Raw genomic sequence first — 15,288 nt, forward strand, 5'->3', positions numbered from 1 at the left:
CCTGTACCTTTATGCAACAAGAGCACCCCAGCACATAAGCTACCGTGGCTTCACCAAGGAACCAGCATCTCCACACTGTACTGGCCATGGCTACCCATGGCCACACACCAGGACCAGAGCAGTCCCATCACACACCTTTGGTTTGTCCGGTTCCCGGGAATAGGCTGTGTACAGCTCTCTGAAGACACCTTGGGTTTTGGCAAAGAGCGTCTCCTCTTTGTAAATGTGGTCAATCCTGGACTGTCGGCAGCCGAACACCAGGACCATAGGACAAGGCTTCAGACCTGGGGCACAGACAGGGGAAGCAATTATCCCAGGAATCACCGATACCTGATTTCTGCAAGCCACCACCCTCCAGAGCCGGCAGCAGCCACAACAACCAGTGTCAGGCTGCCAGGAGCTTTCCCCGGCCAAACTGGGGGGGGGAGGAAAAACCAGCAAGGAAGACGGAACACACTGACTGGCTGAGCCTGGGAATCACATGGCAGGGGCTCTGTGCCAGGTTTTGGGGAGAAATTCAACTCTTTTTATTTTTTTTTTTTCCTAAATGGTCTAAATGACAAGTGAAAAATCTGTATTTACATAAAAATAATGCCAACGTTGTATTTCTGCCATAAGAACTTGCAAAATTTTACAGAAGGATTTTCATGACATTTGTTTTGGGAGCTTGGGCAGATCTCCAAGCCTGCTTTGAGGAGCCCTTTGCCTTCCAGGGCAGACTGGACCTCCTTCTCTGCACCACCAGTGCAGGGTGAGCTGAGGAAGAGGAGGAAGAAACATCAACCCACCTTTGTGCTGGATTTCAAAAAGCCGCTGCTGCCAGAAGCTGCGGAAAGGGGCGATGCCGGTGCCGGGGCCGATGAGGATGCAGGGAACCTGCGGGTTCTGGGGCAGGTGGAACCCGGGTGCGCTGCACACATGGAAGGTGTCAGTTTAACCCAAGAAGGATGATCCCCCAGCCCACAGCAAGCTGAGACACCACCCAGAGAAGGAGAGGTAGAAAACAAGGAGAAATCCCAGAAAAATATATTTTAGCACAGAAGAACTGCATCCAAGAGGGACCCGTTTGCTCACAAATCCAGCCCTGTTTTCTTCACTCCCGTAGTGCTTTGCAAAGAAGAGCAGAGGGCAAAGAGCTCATCCTGCAAGGGGGCTCACCCTTGTGTGGACCACTTACCCTCTCACAAAACAGGGCACCACTTCATCGGTCTGTATCCGATTGAGCCAAGAGGAGCAGACCCCGTGGTGTATTGGTCCTTCTCCATCTAGGAAGGGAGAGAAGGAGATCTGTGCTTGACACACCAGCCAACCACTCCAGTTACTTTATTTTCTGAAACCCTCCCTGCTACTTTCCACATGAATGCTGCACTGAAAACTTGAGTATCTCTGTGTCCATCCCCCATGAACTTGGTGGAAGTTTGGCACTTAGAACCCTCTGTGGAGTTACCCAAGTTCCCCCAGGAGCCAGCCCTGGGATATCTGGACCTTCACAATCCTTAGGACACACCCAGCTTCAGTTTGGTCCTTTTGGGCAGAAGCAGCATCACGTCGTGGTGCTTCCAGGCACAAACCCTCTATGGCAACCCCAGGTGAATGGCCAGAGTCCTCCCCTGTGTCCTGCTGCTGCAGGAGTGATGGGGCTGTGTCCATCTACACCGCAACCAGGGCCATGTGGTCACATTGGTGCTTGCACAGGGACACAAGTCTGGCTGGTCATGGCAGTGTGGACTTCAGTGTGTGCAAAAAAATGATCTCATGTGGAGCTTGGAGCCACTGTGGCTGGTACCTGACCCAGACCTGGCACCTCTATAATACACTGATGGATGGCCGTTCTCCATAACGTGGGCCAGCAGTGGCACGGGTTGAAGGAATCTTGTCTTTGCAGCAGGCAGAAAGGCTTTAAAACACCATCTCTCTGCCAAAGACCTTGTGGCATTGCCCATGTGCAAACACTTTTCCCCTGCTCCCCACCCCGAGCCTGTCTCCACTGCCCCCTGCATGAGTGCGGTACCTCTGGTGCGATACGAGACCACAGCCACGGTGAGGTGGACCTCGCCTGGGTACATCTCTGGGGAGGAGCTGATGGAGTAGTAGCGTGGTTGGAGGAGGGGGAGCTGTGTGAGCAGCAGTGTCGAGGGCATCTGCACGGAGGGGAACTCCTCCAGCACCTCCACAATGGTGGGGTTCTTGGACCACTTCCATTCCTCGTACTCCTGCAAGCCCTGCAGCCAGGGAAGGAGAGGGGAGAGAGCTGCAGCATCGACCTCTTCCAAGCCGTGTCCCTCCACCAACATCCCACCAGACCTATAGCAAAGCTGGGGCGGGTGGCATGAAGGCAGGAGCTCTGCTGTCACAGGTAGAGACTCAACACAACCACAGTGTGGGGTGAAAGTGTCCTGGGGCTGTGATTGTCCCCAGGGCCTTGAGGAACTTGGGGTCTTTACCTTGCTAAGGACCTGCAGACGTTTCTTCTCCTTGTCACTGGTGGCTAACAAAGCAAACTGCTGCAGCAGCAGGGGAGTGGGAGGGGTGGTGATGTCCAAATAGTATTTAAAAGCCTGGAAGATGGTGCATGGTGGGACACGGTTCTCGTCTGTCCAGTTGCTGATGACACCTGCCAGGAAGGAATTCAGCACAACCAGAGGATCAGCTGAGCATAAGAGCCAAGTTGGATAAATCTTTGCTTTCCTTCCCCCTTATCAGCTCTATGACAGTGAAAGATGAAGAGCTGGAAAGAAGAGTCAGTGAGATATCCTTGTGCCACAAGTGAGATCCTGTACAATGAGCACAAATTGTCTGATACTCCACCACCTTCAGCCTTGGTCTCTGAGTTAACTAATACTGTTTTCCACCTCCTGTTACACTGTACATGACAGTAGGGTATCAGACTTATCCCTGAAATACAGCATTGGGATGGTCCATCAAGATCCCTGAATTCTTCTTTCCAGTCCTAGACGTTGTTTTGTCACAAGAGCATGTACTGACAGGACAAGGGTGCTGGCTTTAAACTGAAAGAGGGGAGATTTAGATTAGATATAAGGAAGAAATTCTTCCCCATGAAGGTGGTGAGACACTGGAACAGCTTCCCAGAAAAGTTGTGGATGCCCCATCCATAGAGACATTCAAGGCCAGGCTGGATGGGGCTTTGAGCAACCTGGTCTAGTGGAAGGTGTCCCTCTCTGTGGCAGGAGGGGTTGGAACTACAGGATCTTTAAGGTCCTTTCCAACTCAAACCATTTTCTGATTCTGTGATTCTGTGTTTCTTTTTCCATGAGAATATAAACAGCTTTAATTCTTCTGAAGAACAAGGGAACATCTTGTCACCCTTCAAATCCTTACTGTACACCCCACATGCAGATGAGCAATGGCTCTGCGCAGAGGAAGGTTGAAGAAGGTATGCCCAATCCAGGCAAATACACCAATGAGATGGGAACTGATTTCTCCTGGGGGCCACCTCCCTTCCCAAGGAGCTACAAGAACCACTCCAAGGGAGAGGTGAGGAGGAGAGAGGCCACCTCTACATAGAAGTGGCCCTGGTTACCTAGAGCTGTGTTCCTCTCCTCCAGGAGCTCCACCTTCACCAGCTGGTTGGCTGGGGGCGCATCTTCAAGCCTGTCGATCAAAGCATTGACCAAGTCTTCATGGTTCCCTGGAAACACGCCCAAGTGGTCCCCGGGCAGGTACTGCAGTTCCTGGTGTCCGTTGGTGTGGAGGCGCACGAAAATTGTCAGGCGACTACAGGAACAGGAGAAAAAGCAGGATGGGTTTTGGGGGAGATCTTCAGGGAGATGCTGAGCTCCAGCCTCAAGAGACGCTGGTTGTGCTGGGCAGTGGTAGCACGTCCAAGCCCTGGTGGCTGGCTGAGCACATCCCCAAAGTCACAGCGAGAAAGGACACTGCAGTGGCCACCTCCCTTCACCGCTGACTCACCCTCAGGGACTTTTTTAAAAGGGAAAAAGCAGTTTAACCTCTTGTTTCAGCAATTTTATCCTTTTTTTCCTTTTTTTTTTTTTTTTTTGTTTTTGCATGTGCCCCACCACTCCAGCAGTGCAGCCACCTGTGTTCTCATCCTTACAGGCAGGAGGCTCATTTCTGTACCAGCAGATTTCACCGGGTAAGAAGGCAGGAAACATCCTTCCCTGGGTCAATGGGGCTTCCAGCGTTGGTCATATTTGCACAAAGATGCAATCCATGGGACATTTAGGGGTCAAGGGATATTTGCAGCACTGTGTGCAGGGATGCTTTTGTGCACCACGAGTAACTGCAGCTCCCTGGACAGCTGCATCTGTGCTTAAAAGGGGCCGGTAAGAAAGATGGGGACAGACCTTTCAGGAGGGCCTGTTGTGACAGGACAAGGACTGATGGTTTTAAACTAAAAGAGGGAGATTCAGGCCAGACATGAGGAAGAAATTGTTGTCCTGAGGGTGGTGAGAACCTGGCCCAGGTTGGCCAGAGAGGTGGTGGATGAACCATCCCTGGAGACATCCCAGGCCAGGCTGGACGGGGCTCTGAGCAACCTGAGCTGGTGCAGATGTCCCTGCTCATGGCAGGGGGGGCACTGGGGGAGCTGGGAAGGTCCCTTCAACCCAAACCCTTCTGTGATTCTATTCCATGATGCTATGATCTCTTACCTGGACTTTGGGCTCTGCAGGTTCTGCCGTGTGATAAGCCGGGCTGCATAGACGCGTTTTTTGTGGATGCTGTACAGTCCTGCAGAGAAGAACAGTCATGAAGCAACGCAGCAGAGTGTGGCCAAGGCAGGTGGCCTCTGGCATTTGCAGGGCTGTTGGCCACCGCGCTTCAGACTGGAACTGTCACCAGAGGACAATGGGCTCAATGACTCTCCTGTCCCCATCTCCTGCAAAGCTTCAGCGAGCCCAGGGGATCCAAAACCTCAGGGGGAAACCCGACACCTGTCCTTTGTGTTAGTGACGGAGGGAGGACAGAGAAATCACCCGCACGAGGCGCAGGGATGTGCCCTCACATGCAGGAACGCACCTCTCGCTGCCAGAACCACCTGAATTCAGGAAGATCTGAACCGGTGCGGCAGATCATCCACTGCAGGAGCCGTGCTGAGTGGCCAGGTGTCGGTGGGCTGGACCTGCCATTGTACCGCCATGCTCAGCCGAGCAGCATTTGGACACAGTGAGCTTGGAAAGCTCCCAGGTTTCCAGCTCTTTGCTTCAGAAAATGGGGTCAGGAGGAGGGAGATCAGATCAGATCTCAACATCTCTGTTACAGAATCAAGCAGGGACCAGCCAGAGGGGCATGAGACCTTCAAAAACTGTTCCTACAGCATGAGATGGAGGGGAAAAGATAGACTGAAAAGCTGGGAATTTAACACAGAACAAGGATGTTTGGCCTCTTTCTCCCCACTTGAGCCCACTGTCTTCTCCACCTGCCCCACAGCCACATCCCCTTGGGGTGACCCCACCTTCATACCTTGGGTGAGCTCTGGGGCCTCAGCCACGTAAGTCAGGCGAAATTTGCTCCTCTTCCAGCTCCGGTCATTGCTGATGAGGGAGTTGTTTGCTTTCTCAATGTTGACGTCGTCCCCCACGCAGAACACGTCGCACGCTGCCTGCAGCACACACCAGCCTCTCAGACACCTCCCCGCTGCCCCTTGGCTTCCTGACCCAGCCCCACAACCTCCCTTTTACCTCCCCATCTCAGCCAACACATGGAGGAGGTGGCCCCAATGCCATAGGGCTATAGCAGAGGCAATGGGCATGTCCCGTGGTGCCCACCCCCACCAGGTGTCTGGGATAACACGGGAATTCAACATTCAGCTCTGGCAGTCAGCACAAAACAGAGTGTCAGCTCCACCAAAACATGGAGAACTTCTTTATTGTGGGCCAGGGTGATGGGCAGGTGTCCTGGTGTAGGGAAGGAGATGCAAGGAGATGCTGGATTTTGTTCCTGCTCAAACCAGCAGCTTTGCTCTGTCCCGGTGTCCTTCCCTCCCTGCTCCTCGCTGGAGCACCAGGGACATGAGTTACCTTGAAGACCTTCTTGGCCCAGGTCCTGAAGGACTCCTCTTGGCCACAGAGCTCATCCCCTTCTCCCATGCGGAGGATCCTCTCTCCACCCAGCTCCTCCAGGAGCGTGTCCACTGCCCGGGCAAAGGCGCAGAAGTGGGGGTACGCTCGGGACCCCAGCCCAAAGACAGAGAACCTGGGGAAAGGTGGCACGGCTGTGGACACCAGACTGGGAGGGACGTGGACATCTCTCCCTCACACACCACTATGGCTAACACCAGCATGAGGGAGCATGGAGGGATCTGCTTCTGGCAAGAATACGTCATATTTTAGGAAAGAATGAGCTGCAGTAGGAGAAATGGGCTCCGTGCAGCACCAGCTCCTGCTCTGTCCCTTCTGCAGCAAGAAATTGTCACCTCCCGCCCCAACCCATTTACCTGACATTAGCCAGGGGCCCTGTGCTCTCGAAGTTGTCCCTAGAGTCGGGGCCATCGCTTGAGGATTTCCGTGCATCCGAGTAAGAGGAAACGCTGTTGAAACGAACCTTGTAGCTCCTGTGAACAGCAACAGCATCAAGTATTAACCATGATGACCAAGTGCACGTGGGTCCCTCCGGGCTGCATGTCAGGAGGGGATTCCCAGGCTGCGGAGGAGATGAAATCAGAGCAGGCTTAAGCTCAGGGCTCAGTATTTCATGAGCAGGTACTGTGATCAGTGTCTGGAGCAGAGAAATGTGCTCCCTCCTGGAGGTAAGCCATAGCAGCCCATATAGAATCATAGAATCATTTAAGTTGGAAAAGCCCCTCAAGATCATCAAGTCCAACCGTGCCCCCACCCCTGGCACTGCCCCATGTCCTGAGAACCTCATGTCCGTCTGTCCAACCCTCCAGGGATGGTGACTCCAGCACTGCCCTGGGCAGCCTGTTCCAATGCCCCACAGCCCTTTGGGGAAGAAATTGTTCCCAAGATCCAACCTCAACCTCTCCTGCTGCAATTTGAGGCCATATGTTGCACCCCGCCAGCTGGAGATGGTTTACTACATGGGGTCTGCCTGTCACCTCAGCTGTTGGCCACCACATTGTCCCCAGTGGTGCAGAGGTGGCAGGACCTTTGGCTCTCCCTGTCCTTCCCTGACTGCACACAAGGACGGGTGTACGTCTGAACAGATATTCTGAAGGTTTTTTCATTCATAGCAAGTAAAAAAAAACACAGAGTGAGAGCAGGGGTGATGAGGAGGGGGAAAGGGAGGGGAGAAAAAAAATCTGACAACAGCAGAAGTATTTCTGTATTGAACCATCTTCAAAAATTGCTCTACACAAGAGTTTCTAAATATACTGCCCGAGCAACGCAGCAGTGGTGTGTGGATGAGTCACAGCATCCTCCAGCACTGACATGTTGAGGAGACAACCCCTGAGCTAAACATCTGCCCGGGTCGTAGAGCCCCGTGCTCCTCCTCTGCTCCGGAGCCTCCTCCTCTCTGCCCCAACAGCAGGTCCTTAAATACAGAAGGATCATTCAGGCCAGACATGAGGAAGAAATTGTTGTCCCTGAGGGTGGTGAGAGCCTGGCCCAGGTTGGCCAGAGAGGTGGTGGATGAACCATCCCTGGAGACATCCCAGACCAGGTTGGACGGGGCTCTGAGCAACCTGAGCTGGTGAAGATGTCCCTGCTCATGGCAGGGGTGGCACTGGGGGAGCTGGGAAGGGCCCTTTCCACCCAGATTATTCTGTGATTGTGAATGCATCTGAAAACACGTGGCAAACCCTTGCTGTAAGACACAAGGAACCAAATATACAACTGGGCCATGATTGGAGAGCCACAACTGCAGTGCCCTGGCAGGCTCCTTGAGACATGGTGGCTTCCAGAGGCCACCAGTCCCCACACTGTGGGGTCTCAGCCACCCTCAGCATCCCCAGGTGGACATGGAGCTGGGAGCTCATGGGATGCAGGGGCAGGAGCTGCTCCCTCCAGACCTTTCCACCAGACTGACTCTGCTTCTCTTCCCTAGAACATCTTCTCCAGGGTGCCTTTTCTCATTGCAAAAGCTTTTTTTCATGCTTAACTTCAGCATCTCTTCCTACCATACAGAGCCATGACCTCTTGGCCTGTCCAGGGGGGGGCAAGGGGTGTAATTTATTCCCTCCGCCTCTGCAGTCACCTTTGCTGTATGTGAAGTGTGCTACTGCACTGCATTTCTGTCTCCTCTGCTTCACATAAAACAGCTCTCACCCTTTTGATCCATCCTCGCAGGTCGCTGTTTCCAGCTCTCTGACCATTTTTGCTGTCAGGTAACCAAGCCACAGGCAGTCTCGGCTCTTAAAAACTCCTGCCAGTCCCTTAAATTCCATTCAGAGGTGACTGACCCAGCCGGCACCCAGCTCAGGTGCTTTTGTCCTCCTCAAACCTGCCAGGCTTGCCATGGGTGGCACCTCCGCACCCAACCCAGCCCCAAAAAGAGAAGAACCTTGGGGTGAGAACCACGTGCAAAATGCCCCTTTCTCCATCCAGACACCTCCCGGGCAGCCTGCACATCCCGTTTTGTCAGCTGTCCCCATTAAGGCACAAGGCTATTAGACACCTAATGGGTTTTTGGCTGGCGAGCCCTGCGGGATCCATCAGATGACTTGGCTGCACAGCCAGGAGATCACTTTGGAGCTGCTGCTTCACCAGCAGCAGAGAGGCACAAATCGGTCCCTGCCCAGCGCTGTTTGTCACCACTTGAGCAGAAAGTTAGGGCTTCGGTGCCCAGTATAAATTGCACAGCATCTCTGGCCAGTGCTAATTCTTCCTTAATTAAGGAGCAGCCTTTTGCCAATTGTGAGCATCACTGTATTAACTCAGGAGAGACTCCAGAGCAGTGTCCCAGTTAAGCAAAATATATTGCATTTAACAGCTAAAATAAGAGGAGGCCCCAAATGATTAACACTTTGCCAGCTGCCCTCACTTCCCAGCCTTCAGGACATGCAACAAGATGCTCGAGGTTCATCTTTCACCAATGGGGGATTTTCTAAAACCCTAGACCCCGTCTCCAAGGTACCAGTTCCAGACTCAGTGTTACAGACATCACAGCTGGAATTTATCACAGTTCTTATTTTCCCTAGAAATATTATGACATGATGCAAGAAGTTAAATTTGGTTCTCAAGCCTTACCCCACCTACATCCACATAGCTGGGATCTCCCTTCTACCTCCAGATCTTACTATTTGGGTGTCTCCTGGACAGCCCCAGCTCTTGGATTCAATGATCTGGGGGGAATTCCTGCTTTTATATATATATATGTTAATATATGTATATATATATATTTTTTTTTTTTTTTTACATATATATATATGTGTGTGTATATATATATTTTTAAATAGATGCCTGGCTCTTACAGCTGAAAAGAGAAAGTTTACAATGCCAGCCCAGGGAATTACAAGCTGGAATCCACAGCCATGCCTGACTTGGTGCTTTTGTCCTCCCTGGGACCTCCATCTCCTCCCTTCCCTGGTTCTCCGGGCAGGTTCCACCCCTTGGACCTCTGCAAACTTGAAGCCCATATGGGGATTTCACACTCCCTTCCAAGAAGAGGGACGCAGAGGAGCAGGCTGTCCTGGCTGTAGGAAGAGGGGTTTGGGGTGCTCTTACTTTCTCTCCTCCAGGTTGGAGTTGGGATTCTTCATCTCCATTAATGCGCAGCCAAATTTCTGCAGAGAAGAAATTTTTTAAAAGCTGTCAGTTCTGGCAACATCTAGAGGAACCAGAGCAGTGACCAACGCCTTGGGATGTTCCTGTCCAGGCTGGGCAAAACCAGGATGTTCCTCGCCATTCCCCACTGCCCATGTCCCCACATCAGTCACCCACCCCTGTGCCCTGTCCTACCTCTCCGTTCTCAGGTGGGTCTCCATTGCCAAAGGTGCTGGTGACCACCAGGACCATGGTTTCATGCTCTAGGTGCACGATATCATATTCGTCCATGGACATGACCTGGGAGCGACAGAGATGTTGTTATAGCAAGAGGCCTTTGGTGGGGAGATCTACCCCCAGCCGCTCTCCAGGGATGGACCCCAGTCCACCTGAAGATGGGAGCAGCGTATCCTCACAGAGATCTTCACACAGGGAGCATGAGAACAAGAGCTTTAAGGAACACGGACAAACTATGGGGCTACCATCTGAAAGGCAGTAGACATACGTATGCTACAAAGCCTGCAGGACCTGGAAATCAGCTGGAAAAATTCCTGTGCAGGCTTCAATCCAGACCCACAATGTCCAGTCCTGAGAGGTGCTGAAGCCCCTTGGCAGCTGGGAAGCTCCACACGATCCGTGTATTTTCCCAAAGCCACGTATCTCATTGGGCCGCCCAGATGCGCACATTATTTTGCAGGGGCTGGGAGCCGGTACGATACCTTGGCATCGAAAGCGTGCTTGAAGATTTCACACAGCGTTTTTGCATAGACCTGCGACTTCCCTGTTTCTGTGGCGTACAGGATGGTCGCTTTGACTCTCTTGGCCATGGCCTGTCCCATGAGCTTGGCTGAGAACTTCACAGCCCTAAGAAGGAAGAATAAATCCTGATAAGATACCTTGCTTCTTTGTTGGCACTTCTAGCCCAGACTAGTCACATCGTGTTATTTATTATTAAATGAACATTCTGCCTTAAAAACTGCAGCATCATTTTTTTTTTCCTGTTATGTGCCAAACAGGGAAGCTGTGGAAGAGTCTGTCTGTCTTGACTTGTCAGAGAGGAAGATGAGATGGGGGGCTTGAAAAAGAGCTGAAATATCTGCCCGGGTGTAGGGAGGAAAATGCTAAACCAAGTGTAGAGGTGCTCTTTCTGCAGGGACACAGAAGCAGAAGAATGAGAGGCAGCAGCTGCTGAACTCAGTGACCAGATAACCTCAAAGGCAAAGCTGTAGACCAGCCTCTCCATCTCTTCATGTCTTTAAATCCTACCTGGCTGCCATTCTGCGGGAGGTGACTGAGCCGAGCAGGAGCGCCTAGGCTCCACACATCACACACGAAGCCCCAGGACAAGGAGAAGGTCAGACCAGGCTGTCGTCCCTTTGATTTGCACTCTGGTGACATTATGAACTTGACTCAGAGGAACAGCCCTCCCGAGGCTGAGAGGTTGCACATTTATTTGAGTGTTCGCAGGGCTGTGTCTAGCCGGCTGCCTCCTGCGTCTGCAATCGTGACTAGAAGCATTTGCTCTGGTCTTCCCCGCCGTCTGGGCTCTGACAGGAGGGCAGAGGGGCCCAGAAAGGTTGCCGGCCTCTCTAATAATGGCCAAGGTGATGCAGCACTAGAAACACTGGCTCCTCGTCAATGCTAGTGCTGCCAGGTTGGCATTGAATCATTTTGGTTGGAAGAGCCCCTCAAGATCATCAAGTCCAACCACTCCCCCACCCCTGGCACTGCCCCATGTCCCTGAGAACCTCATCTCCGTCTGTCCAACCCTCCAGGGATGGTGACTCCAGCACTGCCCTGGGCAGCCTGTTCCAATGCCCACAGCCCTTTGGGGAAGAAATTGTTCCCCAGATCCAACCTCAACCTCCCCTGGCGCAACTTGAGGCCATTTCCTCTCATCCTATCATCAGTGGGAGCACAGTGATGAGGGACACGAGCCAGCTTTGGGGTGCACAGTGGGGCACCAGACCCAATGTGGGAAATTTGTTATTTTAGAGCCATTCATAAGCACAACATTATTTTTTCTAAGTGCAGAATATCTTCACCTTTTCTAACTGGACCATCAAACCCTTATATAGAGCCACCAGAAAGGTGGGTCTGGATTTAGCCTGATATGTTGCAATAGGGAAGGGGCAGTTTCTGGGGTGGCTGAGAGAGCACAAAGCATCTCTGCAGCCTTGGCAAGAACAAGGGTTGCTTGATTCACTTCTGTGGGGTGATCAGACCCTGGGCAATCAAGTTCAGCAGGACTCCAGCAACCCCTTCAGAGGAGCTATGGGGAATGGAGATGGAGATGGACTGGTTACACTGGCAGGAGAAGAGACGCCCAGCTTCCCCCTGCCCCTCCTGCCGGGAGGGAGGAAATCATTTGGGGGACACAAAAACAAAAGAGGAGGAAAGAAGAGGTAGAAACCCCACCAGGCTGGTATGTTCTGCCTCCTCCGGGCAGCTCCCCTTCATGCCAAAGTCAGCCTCAGGAGCTTTTATATTATTTATATTTGCTCCTATACAATCACTCCTCAGCATCATTCTGCATGTTGAAGTTGCCCATTTGCTTTCATGTGACGGTAGTGCCGCCTGTCCCCAAGGCTTACCCTGTCCCCAGGGGAGAGAAGGGGCAGGGACTGCAGGTTTGAAGGCTCAGATTTGGCCAGAACCAGCACAGCCTGTCTGAACAGGCACCAAAATCCTGCTGCCACCAGTGCCAAGCACGACGCTCAGGGCTGCGGGGCTCGGTCTGTGTCTTGTTCAGCTGATTAGCTCAGATCCAGGTTGGATTAATGGTGAATTACAAAAATAATTCCTCTCCTCTACATCAGGGACAATAGGGTTGTTTTTTTAATTACCTGCCATGCTCACGTTTTTATAAAATCATTCATCAGTCGCACACACACAACTAAAAGCATTGTTTCTCTTGACTCAATGGCTCAATTAATCTTCCCATGCTCTCCAGCAGCCGCGGGCTGCAGCCCAGACCTGGGCACTGGTGTCAGCCCCAGGAGCACATCCGATCACGTTTATGGATGCTCTATGGAAAACACCTTCAAAAGAGGTGACAGCTGAAGAGTGGGAACAAACTGATGGCAGGGACTTGGGGAAACTGAAGCGTGGGGAGATGCTGTGAACAGCACAAGGCCACCTGGCAGTCTGGCCACAGGTACTGAGGCAGACCTGGACCTTTCCAGTCTTGGCCTAAGGCTCTGCTGTGGAGCCAGCAGCTCCTACAAGAACCTCTCTGCCAACGGCCCATGGGGGAGACATTTGGGCCATGATCAGCCAAAAGGTCCAAATTAAACTCCATTCCTACAGCCCTAGGAGATTTGGTGGGGAGAGGGACTCCCCATCACTAGGGGTCATCTGGCCGTGAAGTCCAAATCTGAGTTCAGCCCTGATCCATCTGCTACTTGTCAGGAGATTCCTCATTCCCATCTCCCCGCTCCTTGCAAAGAGGGTGTTTGGAGGTTTAGACACGCACTGGAGACAAGTGCTCCTCAAGTAGCTAAGGAGTTAGTGAGAAAAATACGGACAGGATTTTCACCTCACTGGTGCCAGCATGGCCCTGGACAGTGGTGGGTGATGTCCCTGGAGGCTGTGAAAGGAGAAACAGGCAATATACCCCCAAAGAAGTGAGAAAGCCCTTCATGAGCATCTCCACATTAGTGGAGAATGAACCAGCTTGGGAGAAGAGAGTATATGCAACATCTAGTATTCACCTGGTTGCACAGCTTTTGGTGGTCTCATGAGGTGTTTAAAAGGCTGCCTGTTTCTCCAAATGTCCTTCTTGGTGGCTAAACCCTCCAGTAGCCTGAGATCCAGGCTCACAACCCACCAGTTTGCACACATCCGTACGGCAGCACCGTCAAACAACCCAACTGCCCAAAAGCAGGACCAGCCCCAAAACCTTCACAGCTTTTCAGAGCCCACTGGTGCTTACTTTGCTAACTTCTTAAAGCCAATGGCCCTCTTCTTGGTGGGTGTTCCATTGACCCCTTTCCAGACGTGGGTGTTCCAAGGGTCCGGCTAGGAGAGAAAACAGCAGCAGCAGCTGATGGGCTTTGCTCAGAGCTTTGAGAAATGCCCTATGGCAGCACGTAGTGTTGAATTCCTCAAGTCATGAAGGGGAGGACTAGCTGGCCTCTTCTGCATCTTCTCTATAGGTCCCTGGTCTATGAGACCCATGGGTTTCTTGGGGAAGCTGGGCAATGGAGTATGCACAGAAAAAATGGCAATACAATAGAATTATAGAACCACAGAATCGTTTTGGTTGGAGAGACCCTCAAGCTCATCGAGTCAAATCATTCCTCGAGCCCTGGCACTGCCCCATGTCCCTGAGAACCTCATCTCCGTCTGTCCAACCCTCCAGGGATGGTGACTCCAGCACTGCCCTGGGCAGCCTGTTCCAATGCCCCACAGCCCTTTGGGGAAGAAATTGTTCCCCACATCCAACCTCAACTTCCCCTGGCGCAACTTGAGGCCGTTTCCTCTGCTCCTGGCGCTTGTTCCTGGGGAGCAGAGCCCGACCCCCCCTGGCTCCAAGCTTCTTTCAGGCAGGTCAGAGATCAGAAGGTCTCCCCTCAGCTCCTGTTCTCCAGCTGAACCCCACAGGTCCCTCAGCTGCTCCCATCACACTTGTGCTCCAGCCCCTCACCAGCTCCGTTCCCTTCTCTCAACTCTGTAATAAAACCTTGCTGGCTTGTAACAGCATCTGGCCAAATGCTTTCTCACCTCTGAGATGCGCATTAATGTGCCACAGGCAAAAAGAAAGCAGGCAATGCCAGAAGGGAGGAAGCAATAAAAACACATCTTTCCCTCTCCCCAACCCACAGTTTTTTTATTCCCTGCGGGAAAGAGAGGCAGCTGAAGTGAGGAACAAGCACACAGGAGCTAATTCAGTGCCCTGGCAGGCATCTGTCTGTAATCAGGGCCAGGAACCATCGGGGCTCCTGGTGGGTTGGTTCTAGAAATGAACAGGCTGCTCCTGGTTTGTGATTGTTGCTTAAGGGCTCTTGACTAAAGGTCACATTGTGTGAAAACCACCGGAGCAGGGATGGTTGGCTAATGAGGATGTGTTTGCTTAGAGCTGTTTTTCTCATGGTTTGAAGTGTTAAATACTCCAACACCAGCACTGAAAAGTCGCTGCTTGGCCTGCTGAGCAGGAGTCCCCCCATCAAACTGTTGGATCCCCAAGCTGGCAGGAGCCATCCACTCAAACCAGCAGGCTGGAGAGGGGAAGGATAGGGTGACCACCAGCTCATATCCTCACCAAGCCATCAAAATGCAAAATTAGGTGCTTCCAAAGGGAGGGGGACCTGGTTAATTCTGCTTCCAAGGTTAAAAGCTGGGGCCTCAGGCATCCCATGTCCCCACGGAGGGGCAAGAAGCCATGGTCCTGGGAAACAGTACAACATCCAGGGGGTTATTACCCCACAGAAGGGGGAAACACCAATTAGGCTTGTATATGGCCTTTATTGCCTTGAAGGCAGCGTGTTGATGGGATTAGATGATAGAATCACAGAATCATTTTGGTTGGAAAAGCCCCTCAAGATCATCGAGTCCGACCATAACCCACCCCTGGCACTGCCCCATGTCCTGAGAACCTCATCTCCGTCTGTCCAACCCTCCAGGGATGGTGACTCCAGCACTG

At 52.3% G+C, this 15,288-nt stretch overlaps 1 protein-coding gene across 6 annotated transcripts in view; it reads right to left on the bottom strand.

Moving 5' to 3' along the window:
- The window catches only part of NOS1 (nitric oxide synthase 1), an 82,629-nt gene that overhangs the window by 11,172 nt on the left and 56,169 nt on the right, over positions 1-15,288 (bottom strand). For all 6 annotated transcript variants that reach the window (XM_065033862.1, XM_021288185.2, XM_065033861.1 and 3 more), the window contains exons 13-26: positions 13,579-13,664; positions 10,364-10,508; positions 9,840-9,944; positions 9,606-9,664; positions 6,416-6,532; positions 6,000-6,174; positions 5,443-5,581; positions 4,632-4,710; positions 3,542-3,735; positions 2,445-2,614; positions 2,012-2,222; positions 1,178-1,265; positions 789-910; positions 136-284 (exon numbers count right to left, since the gene is read on the bottom strand). In XM_065033862.1, coding sequence (XP_064889934.1) covers positions 136-284; positions 789-910; positions 1,178-1,265; positions 2,012-2,222; positions 2,445-2,614; positions 3,542-3,735; positions 4,632-4,710; positions 5,443-5,581; positions 6,000-6,174; positions 6,416-6,532; positions 9,606-9,664; positions 9,840-9,944; positions 10,364-10,508; positions 13,579-13,664 — 1,839 coding nt within the window. The remainder of the gene's footprint in view (positions 1-135; positions 285-788; positions 911-1,177; positions 1,266-2,011; positions 2,223-2,444; positions 2,615-3,541; positions 3,736-4,631; positions 4,711-5,442; positions 5,582-5,999; positions 6,175-6,415; positions 6,533-9,605; positions 9,665-9,839; positions 9,945-10,363; positions 10,509-13,578; positions 13,665-15,288) is intronic.

Source organism: Columba livia, chromosome 17, assembly GCF_036013475.1.
Source record: "Columba livia isolate bColLiv1 breed racing homer chromosome 17, bColLiv1.pat.W.v2, whole genome shotgun sequence".
NCBI classification, from domain to species: Eukaryota; Metazoa; Chordata; class Aves; order Columbiformes; family Columbidae; genus Columba; species Columba livia.